The sequence below is a fragment of the Humulus lupulus genome, chromosome 8, assembly GCF_963169125.1.
Source record: "Humulus lupulus chromosome 8, drHumLupu1.1, whole genome shotgun sequence".
Classification (NCBI taxonomy): domain Eukaryota; kingdom Viridiplantae; phylum Streptophyta; class Magnoliopsida; order Rosales; family Cannabaceae; genus Humulus; species Humulus lupulus.
The window spans coordinates 15,239,106-15,252,155 of record NC_084800.1 but is presented as its reverse complement, the minus strand read 5'-3'; the positions used below and the strand labels follow the sequence as shown (position 1 = coordinate 15,252,155).

At 32.7% G+C, this 13,050-nt stretch overlaps 3 protein-coding genes across 4 annotated transcripts; 2 read left to right on the top strand and 1 right to left on the bottom strand.

Moving 5' to 3' along the window:
- Positions 1 to 308: 308 nt before the first annotated feature.
- LOC133794747 (uncharacterized) lies at positions 309 to 1,178 on the top strand. Its single transcript, XM_062232131.1, has one exon. The coding sequence runs from the start codon at positions 422 to 424 to the stop codon at positions 782 to 784; it is 363 nt and encodes a 120-aa protein (XP_062088115.1). The 5' UTR covers positions 309 to 421; the 3' UTR covers positions 785 to 1,178.
- A 945-nt stretch (positions 1,179 to 2,123) lies between these two features.
- On the top strand, positions 2,124 to 4,933 carry LOC133794746 (uncharacterized). The gene has a single exon (XM_062232130.1). It carries the CDS (start codon positions 3,911 to 3,913, stop codon positions 4,709 to 4,711), a length of 801 nt encoding a protein of 266 aa, XP_062088114.1. The 5' UTR covers positions 2,124 to 3,910; the 3' UTR covers positions 4,712 to 4,933.
- A 3,272-nt stretch (positions 4,934 to 8,205) lies between these two features.
- On the bottom strand, positions 8,206 to 11,260 carry LOC133794744 (putative protein FAR1-RELATED SEQUENCE 10). Of its 2 annotated transcripts, none has more exons than XM_062232128.1 (4): positions 11,169 to 11,260; positions 9,826 to 10,922; positions 9,297 to 9,740; positions 8,206 to 9,212 (listed from the first exon to the last, which is right to left on the bottom strand). In XM_062232128.1, exons 2-4 carry the CDS (start codon positions 10,843 to 10,845, stop codon positions 8,601 to 8,603), a joined length of 2,076 nt encoding a protein of 691 aa, XP_062088112.1. In that variant the 5' UTR covers positions 10,846 to 10,922; positions 11,169 to 11,260; the 3' UTR covers positions 8,206 to 8,600. The 2 variants fall into 2 exon arrangements, with proteins under 2 accessions (XP_062088112.1, XP_062088113.1); XM_062232129.1 differs by having other exon boundaries at positions 9,826 to 10,915.
- Between the last annotated feature and the right edge of the window lie 1,790 nt (positions 11,261 to 13,050).

The following is a 13,050-nucleotide window of genomic DNA, read 5'->3' as shown; positions in this document are numbered from 1 at the left end:
CCTTTCAATTATTTGTGTTTATTAAATCATATTTAAGAAATATATTAAAGCAGCAAAGTGACAAATTGATCACTACTACAAGGAAAAAATTGCCCATATATATTATATACATTTGCTATGCTGGCACTACATAAAGCCATACAAAAATACACCTCTGTTTTTATTTATTTATTTAATTATTCAATTGTGATATACGCAATGTATTTTTCATTGGGGTAGTATTTTATTAACAAGCAAATTTTGTCATTGAAGTTCATTAGTCTGGCCTACAACCTAGCTATAAATACGAGACTAGTCTTCGAAAGTTTTCTTCAAGAAAAACATCCTAAGATTTGGTCTTTCTCTAGCTCCAAAATTTGTCTCTTCTGTCACAGGAGAGACTTGAGTTAGGAAAAAAAAAACAGAGAAAGAGAGAGCAGAGATGGCAGCCTTGAGGTGGGTTGTTCACTCAGCATGCCACGTTTTAGGTTACAGTAACGCTCCGTCTAAGCCGATGGCCGCTGCCGTGGGGTACCCAACGACTAAAGAACAAGCCAATGGAGATCGTCAAGCGAAGAGCTTACAAATGCATACTAACGTGGGGCTGTCCAACACTGCGGACACATACCCTTCCGGTTTCCAAATGCCTCTTCATTACCCTCGCTACTCCAAGGCAGACTATGAGAAAATGGACGAGTGGAAGTTGGACTCGCTTCTCATGGAATATGGTCTCAGCTTTAAGGGCGCTCTTGATGAGAAGAGGGAATATGCAAAAGGGGCATTTTTGTGGCCTGATCAGTACTAGTTGGTGCGTTTGATGTACATATATCTCTCTCTTTGGGATATATGTTCGTTCCAGATAGAATAAACAAATTCGCCCGTTTTGTGTATTAGCATATATATTTATCTCTGTTTCACTCATATGAAGGGGGGTTTATTGCACTAGCTAGCTAGCGAGCCTGTAATATTTTCCAAAAGTCAGTCTATGAAATATCTGGTGGTATAATATGTTTGCTTTTTTAGTTGTATGTGTAAAAAAGAAGATGTAGTAGTATTACTATACTTTTGAAGGGTTAGGGGAGAATCTGCCATGACACTAAGCTAGTTATTATTACAAGAAATAAGTGTAACAAACAGAGAGTATTATGTGGAATTACTTTTCTGGAAATATTAATATATGCTTTGCTAATTAAATTCCACATGGCTTTACAGAACTCATTAATGCATGGTGCTGCTTATTGATCAATTGTAGTAGCCACTAAGTAGCTAGCTAACTAGGCATGTAATTTTGCTGTTGCATTTTGCTTTACATGGTAATGATCATGGAATAAGATTTGTCCATATATAGACAAATCACTATTACTCTATTATTGTCAGGGTTATTGCTCATCCGCCAATTTCTTGATATGGTATTAATACTATCGTGAGGTTGTTGTTTTGCAATTGCAGTGTTCTGGTACGTACTTATTAGGGGTGACTTGTGCTACTTTTTTTCTTGAGCTGGTGTAAGAATATATTTTTATGGGTGATTCTATAGTGCGGCATGACTCTTTTCCCTGACTGGTGCAGTATTACTATTACTGGTATTATGTACGGGGGATATTGGCATATATATAGTACTATAGATATTCTTTTATCTACCTAGTTTGGGAGCTTTTTTTTTTAACTGTGGAATAGCTTTTTGTTGGAGAGTTACTTTCTGGAAACTTCTGGTTAATTTTTTCCTTTTCATATAAATAAATATATATATATATTTTTGGCAATACCATTATTTTTTTTGTCTCTCGGTTCACCCATACTATACGTAAGCATATAAGGTGGCAAATTTGTGGCTAATCATAGTTTGAAGTTTGATCCATATTGATCGTATCTAAATATATGCTCCTTTGGTTTATTCATCACGTTATATATGTATTTGATGGCTTGATTATCTTTTCTTCCTTTATATTAAGTATTTTTCCCCCTTTGCAAGGGTTGTTATGTCAATGTAATAATAATAATAATAATAATAATAATAATAATAAAGGTTATTGGCGGTGTTCTGGAATTTTCACAAATTTTATAGTGATTCTAAATTTTTTTTATAAAAAATAATTCATTATATTTAATTTCATTAGAAATTCATAATTAATTTAAAATTATAAGTTTGAAAAATTCATAATTTGTGATAAATATAAGGTGTAAAATCATAAAAATAATATAGCTTTAAATTAAAAAATATATATATTTATAAACCCTAATAATACACTGTTCGTACACGATATTAGACATTCTTGGTTTTGTTTAACGTTAATAATTAGTTTCCTTTTATTTCTATCGCTCGTAGATGACTTTTCTAATCAACAAACTTCTTCATAATATTATTACGTCAAAGACAATCTGCAAAGAAATACTGGCCAATATAGCTTTTTGTTACATATATAAAGTACTAGTTTACATGTACACGTACGATGATTAACTAATTCATTGAACCAATTTTCGGGGGCTAAATACTTAAGTCATTGAACATAATAATGATTACTTGTGTTATACTTCACTTAATAAACTGTTTTCAATTTTCAAAGGTAGTGGTATATCATGCGCAAACTTCACTAATCATTTTGATTATTTTTTGTGATTAATTTGCCTTACTCTACTGTGACTTGATTTTGTTTCTTTCCTTTTATCAATTCTTAGATGAGGAAACTTGGGCCAACAAGCGTCGTATTCATAAGATCAATCAATAAAACTTCACTAGTCATTTCTTATAAAATATATTTTCGAGCAAATAAAGTACTTGCACCGTTGACAGAAAAATAAATTAAAATTGAGCAAAAATAAAATATATATTTTTCAACCTGAGTCACTGGTTTTTGGTGGTTGCGGACCCCTTAAATATTAAATTAATTGTCGAGTGTGCAAAAAAATTATTATAGCAAAGATTATTCTTGATCTTTATTCTATCATGTGAATGAGGTGAACAAAAAAAACCAATTTTCTCCATGTAACAAGGCGGCTCACATTATTACGGTAGTGGTGACAGCTAGAAACTTCAAAGAATCTCCTTTTAAGCCATAATAAATAAACAAAAATAATGTGAAAGGATTTTCCAACTAATTAGGTTTGTCTCCTTTTGTCAAAAAAAAAAAAAAAAAGTTTGTCTTCATTTATTTGAAGTTTGTTAGAATGTAGAAAATCATCTAAAATTAGAATATAGTTCGTGGTAAGAAATATGAGGTTCTATCTCAAAATTAATTAGTGTTGAGTGGAATAACTCATGCTCTTATGTATTGTTAAATGTACCCACACACTTTTCATGTATGATATTTTTCTCTAATACCTTCCTAAAGATGGTGGCTATTTTTGCTCACCAATTTTGGACGGCTCGATCACAAGTGTCTGTTTGACTATTTTTGGCTCACTATCCCCAAATCACAAGTGGCTATTTTGACTCTCTTTTTTGACTGATTTTGGATTTGGATCGGATACATACTCATTAGAGTTTTTTTTGTCTCTTGATACTATGTTAGAATTGGAAAGTGGTCTAGAAGTAGAATGAGGTATATAGTAAGAAGCATAAAATTACATCTCAAAACAAATTGGTGACGAGTGGAGTAACCATGCTCTTATATATTATTGAATCTACTTGTATATTTTTCTCTAACAAAGTTCCATTATTTTTGCCCATTACGTATACAATCACAAAGGTCAACATTGGTAAATTTGGTAAAAGTACCCCATGGAATGAAACTGTAGGACTCCCTATATAAATAGAGAATTAATAACGGAGACTTCATCTAAACTCAAAAGAAACTAAATTCAAGGATTTTCATTTCACATATCAAATAAAGCACCCCTATATATCTAACAATTCCCTGTAAATTAAAGCTTTTCCTTCGTCTTTCTTTGCCTTTCCTTTTATCTTTCAATTAAAAGCAACATATAAGAAAAAATGGATGAAATTCATGAAAACCAGAAGCTCCAATCATGTGATTATGGTGATCGTTATGCAATTGTTGCAAAGTCTAACAATAAGTACCAATATTTGTTGAGAAGAACTTTGCAGATTGTAGTATCAGTCTCTATTTTGTCTTTATTCTATGGCTATTTCATTGGCGTTTCATTCTTTCCTCATTCGTTCAGTGTCTACTTCTCTACTTTCCTTTTCTCATTGTTCACTCGCACCCTTGAAAGAAAGTACATGTTCCTTATTTGCAACGGAATCCTTGCTTTTCTCGCCAAAACATCTGTTTCAGGCGATTACATCTCCTCTCATTCTGACCAAACAACACTTCCACCGACTCATCAATCATCTACTGTTACGACAAAAGCAGCAGCTGTCGTTGAAGATCATGATCAAGTGGAGTCTTCAACCGACGATGTCGTTTTCGAGGAAGATGGAGAAGAAACGACGGCACAAAATGAACAAGTAGTTGTCCCTCATCAACGACAGCGAGCTGATCTTGTTGATGATCAACAAGTAAAAAGTGATAATGATCATAATAAGGAAATTCCGAGTCTGATGAATAGTACTACTTCATTTAATGATGAGAATAACATTGACAAGGATGATGATGATGATGATCAAGGAAATGGTGGTGGCAGCGACTACTTTTTGAGTAAGCAAGAAGCGAATAATTATGATGAAGAGTTGATAAGTACGGATGAACTGAACAAAAAGATAGAAGAGTTCATCAGGAAAATGAAGGAGGAAATCAGGGTTGAAGCTCAGCAACAACCAATAGCCGTTTAATTTATAAGGTTGTAAATTTACTAAGAGAAATAATATTATATCTGCATGCACTGGTACGTGTTCTTCAGTCTTATAAATTTAGTTAGTGTCAATATTCTCTACTTCTTTCTCTTTAATTCGATTAGTGTTTTGAGGATGTTATATGTAAGGATCTCCTGCTTCAATGAACTGCATGTATCACAAATATGATAAATCAATTTCTCAGGATGTTATTTAGTTCAAGACTTCAAGTTTATGATGTGATTAATTATTATAATTATTGTTATTTTAGCATAACATATTAAGATTATCCTCAACAACTTATTACTTGATGTGATTAATTCGTGAGTTTTGTAGAAAGAACTAGAAAAAGCAAGACTCGTCTACGTAAAAAATAGGGAGACAAGTATAGTAATAAGGCATATAAATACAAAAAAAATATATCTAATTCGGGTGTGTGAAGAAGAAGAGTGATTGATTAATAATGATAAAATGCATGTTTATTCATAAATTTATAATGTGGAAATAGAGTAGTTGAAGTAGATAATATTTTTTCAATGAATTATTCATTGTTATAAAAAAAAAGTATAGATATATTTAAAAAAAAAAAAAAAAGAGAGTAGATAATAGTGATGTCACGTCATCAGCAATGCATACGTGTAACATGGTGGAGAATTGCCAGTTGCCAAGTTCCAAATTGCAAAATCTTTATAGGGAAATTAATGATGAACACTACTACACCTCCATACACAAGGATTCATCATTTGACAATTAAAAATAATAAAAAAAATTGTATGAATAAAAGTTGAGTTTTGATCAACATATTAATTGTGCTACCGATTGAATATCTTATGGTCGCATGCATGTACAGTTACATTACCGATAAACATTATAAAATATCACTTCAATAATAATAAAAATTTATGCATTTTTTTTCTTGAATCATCAACCGTATTGAAAAGACTACATAAATAACTTGTAAATTTATGGCTTTTACAAAACAAAACAAAACAAAAAAAAAAAGAAAGATAGCTTAAAAATAGCTAGATAACTTAATTTATATATATATATATCTATTTTTATATATTTATTTTAACGAACTGGATGCGGGTCAGTCAAGGTACTTTTATAATGTTTCCCTTCATAGGTTTATAATTTATTTTATTTTATGTTTTACTTCTTTTCTAAAAAGCCATAATTTGTAGTTGTAGACATGGCCACGTAAATATTAGAAATTCGGTCCATCGAAAACGGTAAAAGAGAAGCAAAGATTCCTGACCTACGTTGATTATTATTCCATACTATAGTATAGCTAAGAATCTTTTTTCTATAAACTTTTGACCACCTGCTACTTCTTTCCTAATCCAATCATTATAATATCAAAATCTACCTCTCTATTATACCATTTGTACTTCAAATTCCTATAAACATTTTCCTTATATTTTTTCAAAAAAGAAGAAAAAAAACGATCTCTTTAATTTTTCAGAGGGAAGAAGTATTCTCTTTACAATTTCAGAATTTCTAACGAAACGTGGGGTTTTTTTTTTTTTTTAAAAAAAGAATAGCATCAGTGCTCTTTATATAAATAAAACTAACACAAAAAACTATAAAATAATTTATTTAGCATAACTCCTTAATCTTATATACGAGGGTTTCTTTGATTTTTTTTTTTTTTGAATTATTTTTCAAGACTATGAAACGAGAAAAAAGTCTAAGAGATTAGAGTATTTAATTAAGTGAATCTATTTTGTATTTTGTTGTTTTTAATTTTGGAGGCATTTGAACCCTAAAGTGAAAATTTTGTAATTTTCAAAAACTTGAGTAGTAAAAGAAATATTTTTGTTATTCTTTTAAAAAAAGAACTAACTTTTTTTTTCACTAACACAAGTTTCCATGAACTTCCATATTCTTATTTCCAAACAACCTTACTACCAGAGTCTAGAAATGCATTGAGGGTGTGGATTCAACTCTACACTTGGATATGAACCATAAAGCTCTACTCCATACATTAAATATTTCTAAGCCACCAGTCATATGCATATTAATAGCAATAATCTATAGATTCCACACAAGAAAAAAAATCACACGAGGATACATACAAGTTGAAGGGTCCACACTTATATCATAATAAGATAACGATACATTTAAACTTTCTTTCCCGGCAACATCTCTGTCATCTTCTTACGTTATACAGTACAGAAACCGACCAATCGATGCAGCTCTACACATGTGGCTACAATTATGCAGCTTTCACTTTCATACTTAATATTTATTATATGTTCAAATATCATGAAAGTGCCTCTCACTCACTCCTTCCAGTAGAGGGACCCTCCATATCAGTATCCATTAAAATCCCAAACTACTACCAGAAATTACAAACCTATTATGGAGGGAGATATCTAGAAGGACCCAGAGTTGTTAGGAGATCCTATATAATTAGTGATCTAAAGTTAATGAGATGAGATCCTATATAATTAGTGATCTAAAGTTAATGAGATTAGCATTTGTATGAAGTCTAGTTGAAATAAAAATGTGGACTTTCAAGTTAGTTGAATCATTTGAAGAGGAAGTTCAGTTCAATTAGGATTATGTAGCTAAGTCCCCTCTTTAACTCTATAAATATATACTCTCATCCCAATTGTATGATGATTTTAGATTGATCTATTTAATCTGCTTCTGTTATGAATTAGAGATCTAGGAATGAATACTTAATTGGTTAGTATTGCTCTACCGAATCTCAGAAATTGTTATTGGAGAATCAAGTATGCATTCTTAATTATTTTTTCAATTGCTCATTATATTCTAAATTATATATAATTTTGTATAAATTTGTTTGATGAATTTCTAATAACAACTCCATAAAAACGTGTAGAGTCTGTCCCCAAGTGAGGACAAGGAATGCCAAATAGAATGTCTATGTTTTCAGTAGTCTCAGCTATCAGAATAAAAAATTTACAATAATTAAAAATTGAAAAGGGTTATGACCGTATGAAGATAAGTACAGCTTTTGCAGCCTTACGTGGCATGTGAATGAGTTCAGATCATACTGACTGACCAGGCAATTTAACTAAGCAAGCATTGCAGTCAAAACTAGATAGATGCCTGATTAATGCAGCAATATTCAATTGGATCTTGGGCGATGGTATAGATGAATTTAGATATGAGAACGTGTGGCAGCTGCATAAGTTTTGGCAAAAGCATGAAACAAGTGTTCTGACACAAATGCATGAATATGGCTATGACAAAGATGAACACAAGTAGTGGGTACAGTACAATTTCTACCAAGAAAAGCTTCATATGTTCTATAATAAGATCTTTGAAGGGGAAAAAAAAAGCCAGAGAGTACAGATGATCTTTCCAAAATCAGATTACTACACATGGCAAGCAATTGATCCACTGCCCTAACTTCAAAACAAATTGTATACCTTTCCTTACTCGTTTACTGATTCAACTAGGAACCAAATATTACCACATAAAAAGTAAGAACTGAACGTAATCAAATAAGCAATCAGTCATGAAAACAAACCTTTTGGAGTTGGCCATTAATTGTGGAACAAGAGAGTATTAGACAGAAACTAAGCTTTTACTATTACATTATACATTTCACCTTAACCAATTTCCTTTCTCCCTTTTCTGCATTTGATGCAGCGTTATATATCATCCAGGACGTCATAGACTCGTAAATACTGAGGAAAGATTAATCAACACACTGATTTTTACTCATTGTTAGATATAGCCCTGCTCCAAATGTTAGCCTTTCTGCTTAAATTTTGAAGATAAGAATCAAAATAATGCCACTCTTTAATGGCTTTCTGATTTTACTATAGTTCACTTTTCTATTCTGCTCTGCTATTAAGCAGGGGCAGCATTTGCTACCCCATCTAGCACTAAGCCACTAGCACCTTCAAAATTATCCAGTAGGTGACAGTGTCACATCTAAAACCACACCTTCAGTCTCTGGCATATTTCTGACCTCATTCAGAATCCTTGCAACTTGTTTTGTCAGTTCTGTACGGACATAATCAGAACGCTCCCTGGTAATAGATGATTCTACAAATAGACTTTCAGTAAGACATTGAAATTCTGGAAACCAAACATCATTGCTAGGTTGAGTACCATTTTCTTCATAAAAGACTAGAGAGCTTTCTCTTCGCCACCTATTCAGATAATACTTTTCAGGAAGCTGAAAGTAGTTCTTTACTATAAATACCCGCAGAGCATGTCTGCATAATAATCCTGAAGATTCAAATTCTTTACAGGAACAGTGAATCTGTTCATCTTCTGGTACCCATATAACAAGACGCTCCCCGTCCATCTTCTTGCAGTGGCGTACAATATAGGATCCATTAGCCATCTCAGAAGTAGCATATTGCATTGACAATGCCAATTCATGCTGAAATTCATTGAAAGCAAAAGGTGTAAGAATACTCCTGGCATGCTCCTCAATGGGTATGCATGTCTTGGTATACATGTACTGCATCTCCAGACGCGCCTGATTCTGAAAATTGGCAGAAATGCCTACCTGATAAAAGTTTAATCTTTAGATCAGTGCAAGAACAAGTATAATCAATTGAGAGAAGTTGTGAGAAACAATATAAACCAATACCTGCTCAAAAAAAGTGCGCAAACATGTTTGAGCATTGAAAATGCCCTTCAAGAATCCATCCACAGATTTCGAATATACTGTTGTTGCCATTCGAGCAAGCAAGTACCCTCTTGTATAGGATGGAGCCCAAGATGACCGGAAGGAATAGAGTAAAGCAATATGTTTATCTGTATTGAGTCCAAACATAGAAATCATTTGATTCCATTGAAGTTCAAACTCCTCCGTAGTTTCCAGCCGACAAAGTGTGTCAAACTCAGATTTAAATTCTGCAAAGCGAGATCCAAGCGGATGAAAGAACCAACTGTATACCTTCGATAGAATATTCCATACAGAAATGACATGTTTAGTTGCTGGCAAGTCAGTGCGTATAGCATCCCTAAGCCCAGGGTCAAGATCAGTTAGAATTGTTTGTGGACAATTTCCTCTCATGAAACGAACAAAAGTCTGTATGCAAGGTAGAAAAAGCATTGTAAGGGATGCTATATGAATGCACAAACTAATATCACTATAGAGGATACTGATGGTAAACCTGTAAAGCCCACGAGAAGGAACGAGATGTTTCATCTTGGAGTAGAACACAACCAAAGAAGATGGTTCTTCCATTATTGTCAATGCCAAGCCACGCTCCAAAAAGCATGCCATATGTGATTGATCGATATGAAGTGTCAAAATAAACTACATCACCAAACATGTTGTATGCGTGGACTGAATCACTATAACACCACGTGATGTTCTCAACCTTATCATTTTCATCAACTGTAAAATCATAAACAAAATTTTCATCTGCATATTTGGTCACCTTGCATGCTTCAAGGAGTTCCATTGTATCACTTTCCCTTTTCTCGGTTAGCAACGCATCATTCTCTTGAACAACCTTCTTCCGATTTTGAACAAAATTTCTAACATCCCTCTCCAAAAAGGGAAGCTGTCCACCTTGAATTCCCTTTTCCAACTCCAGCACCTTCACAATCCGATGTATAGGAAAGCCTGCTTTAGAGAGTAAAAGTATTCGTTCTTGGTCTGCCTCATGAATTTTTCGATAAGCTGGAAGAAGGCGAACTTGGTCATCCTCTAGAAGTTCATGATTATGAACATTACTAAATTGTACAACAAACCATTGTGAATCCCCATCAACAATCTCCTTTGACAAGTACATCTTCGCATCGCATCCACACCGCACTGATTTCCTATCCCTATGATGTTCCCCAGTAGGTTTTTTCTTAACAGGAGCAAATCCAGAACGATAACAAACAAAATCACGTTTATAAATACCCAATTGAGGGCTAAGTCTTGATCTTTCTTTCCTAATTGAAAACCCATTTTTTCTTGCAAAATTTCCATAGTACTCGAAAGCATCATCATCACTCTTAAAAACCATTCCAACATAGGGGGAAATCATAGCTTCTGAAGGTATGGAATCATTCTTTACCAATTGGGATGCTATAGATGTCTCTTCAGCATCCCCTTCGTATGTTACATAACACTTCCAATCCCCACATGGGCATTGTTGCCTCCGAATCCATATATTTTTCGAAGGTATTGATGTCATAACACTTAGTATTAATTATTAAGTTTATACACCAAGTATTTGAAGTTACCCAGGAAAGCTAGTTCACTGTCTAAACGCTTTAATTGAAAAACAAAAAAAGGAAAATTAATGAGAATCAAGAAATGGTTCATTCAAGCTGACACTTAACAATCAATATTTTGCACTATAAGCAAAGAAACATCGTAGTATTAGAAATAATGCGTTCCTAAGTTAAAATAGCAGTAAACAAAGTTGAACCTAGACAGGTTTAAACATTAAGAAAATGGAGTAATTGGTTTGAAATTGAAAAGTAGAGTTGGAAAAGAGAAGAAAAATCACCATACCAGTAACAGAAAGAGAGATGGAGCTTAAACCCCTTCTGTATCTACAGGAAATCTTCAGTTGTTTTCCCTCTACTCTTCACTACAGAACCGTAAAGATTTCACGAATGTAAACACTTGAACGACCCCACATGTCACACAGCTGACGGCTGGGCCTTCTATGGATGGGCCTTGACTCAAGCCCAAAGATTTCCTTTTCTTAAACACAAAATCAAGAGAAATTTTTATATATACGGAACCTCACCAAAAAAATTCGAAAAATACGGTATTTCACATTTCCTACAATATTACGGTTAAAACTAAGCCCACAAGCCCAAAACTCAATACCACATATACGGAAGACCCAACCCAACCATTACAACCCAGCCACATGTTCTATTCAATATATTTTCAGATATTTTCAAAGATTTGAGCTTACAAAACCGAGAAGATTGGGTAAAATCAGAAATTTTCTTCTGCAATCTACTGCAAAATTTCTGAATCAATGGGTCTACAAAAATAGCTACACGACATCTATTTTGTGGTAAGTTTCCTTGTTCTTCAATTTTGTTCTTAGAACATAGTTTATAACTTTCGAAAATCACTAAAACAAATCTAGCAAAACATATATTTTAACACATATATCCACATAATCATATACAAATTTTATCATAGAAACATTTGAAAACCATGAAAATCTTTTATTAAAAAAAAACTGTTACAATATTATAAAGATGTTTCTTAGAATGTCTCAAATTTATTGTAAACATTTATTAATCTTTTAAGTTATTTATTAATCTACAAAATTTTCATTTACGACATATGCTGGGAGTGTTTTCCAAGGATTGCAACTGAATTTTAAAGGAAAAGGATTGCCATTTGTTATCTTTACAAAAACATAACACAAGTTAACAATATTTAAACAAATATAACCTAGTATGTATAGAACAAAACCATTATCTTGCAACTTAAAAAAAAAAAAAAGACATGATAGAGAATTTACATGTTACAAACCTGTAACATGCTTTTACAGATAGTATAATACATAGGTTTGTAACATGCTTTTACAGACAACATAATACATAGGATTATGTTTTCTACTACCACTACTACTACTACACAAACCTTCATCCTCAACACTTTTGGAAACATAATTTGACCCATTTCCAACCCCCACCTGTTGAGCAAAACACTATAAAATAAAGGGTTATTGATAACCAACAACACTTCAACAAGTTCAAAACAAATTTCTCTTTACGCAGTAAAACTTCAAACTTTTTCCAGCCAAGGTTGTAATTCATAATTAAAAAAAAAAAAAAATTTGAACCCAGTTATCATTCCTTGTCATCTTTTTTTAGTGAATAAACGTGCATTTTATTCATAAAAGTTAGACAATATATAAAATAGCTGCTAATTAAGATAATCCCTTTTCACACTCAAAAAATCCCAAATGAAAACAAGCTCGCGAGTAGAGATAAGAGCTTTCTTGTCCAAAAAATCAAACACCCAGAAAAATTTCACACAAAAGAATTCATCATCTAAAGAATTGTATTGTATTGTTCCAAGATAAATAAATAAAGAAGAAGAAGATGGCTTACGGATAAAGGAGTAAACTTTCTTTATGAGAAATTAAAAAAATCAACAAATTAAAAAAAAATCAGACTTTTTTTATGAGAAAGGAGAAGCTTCTCTTTTTATTTTCTTAGCAGCACTTGAAGAAGCAACAATGGAGTTCCTTCGTAGCCAAATTTAGAAAACTCAAATACTTGAAAACAAATGATTCAAACACCAAACCAACAAATTGTTAGTAGCGGGAGATGAAAATTTTCAGTCATCTTTGGGAGAAAATGGAGAAGAGAGGAGCTGAGAAATAAAGATGGAGAGAGAGTTAGAGTTTTCAATTTGG

Bases quoted from the DNA above. Each gene is read 5' to 3' on its own strand.
- LOC133794747 (XM_062232131.1), top strand. From the start codon at position 422: ATGGCAGCCTTGAGGTGGGTTGTTCACTCAGCATGCCACGTTTTAGGT.
- LOC133794746 (XM_062232130.1), top strand. From the start codon at position 3,911: ATGGATGAAATTCATGAAAACCAGAAGCTCCAATCATGTGATTATGGT.
- LOC133794744 (XM_062232128.1), bottom strand. From the start codon at position 10,845: ATGACATCAATACCTTCGAAAAATATATGGATTCGGAGGCAACAATGC. The intron at 9,741-9,825 runs GTTTACCATCAG...CCTTGCATACAG, and splicing joins CCTTCTCGTGGGCTTTACAG to ACTTTTGTTCGTTTCATGAG. The intron at 9,213-9,296 runs GTATTGGTTTAT...AACTTTTATCAG, and splicing joins TGCGCACTTTTTTTGAGCAG to GTAGGCATTTCTGCCAATTT.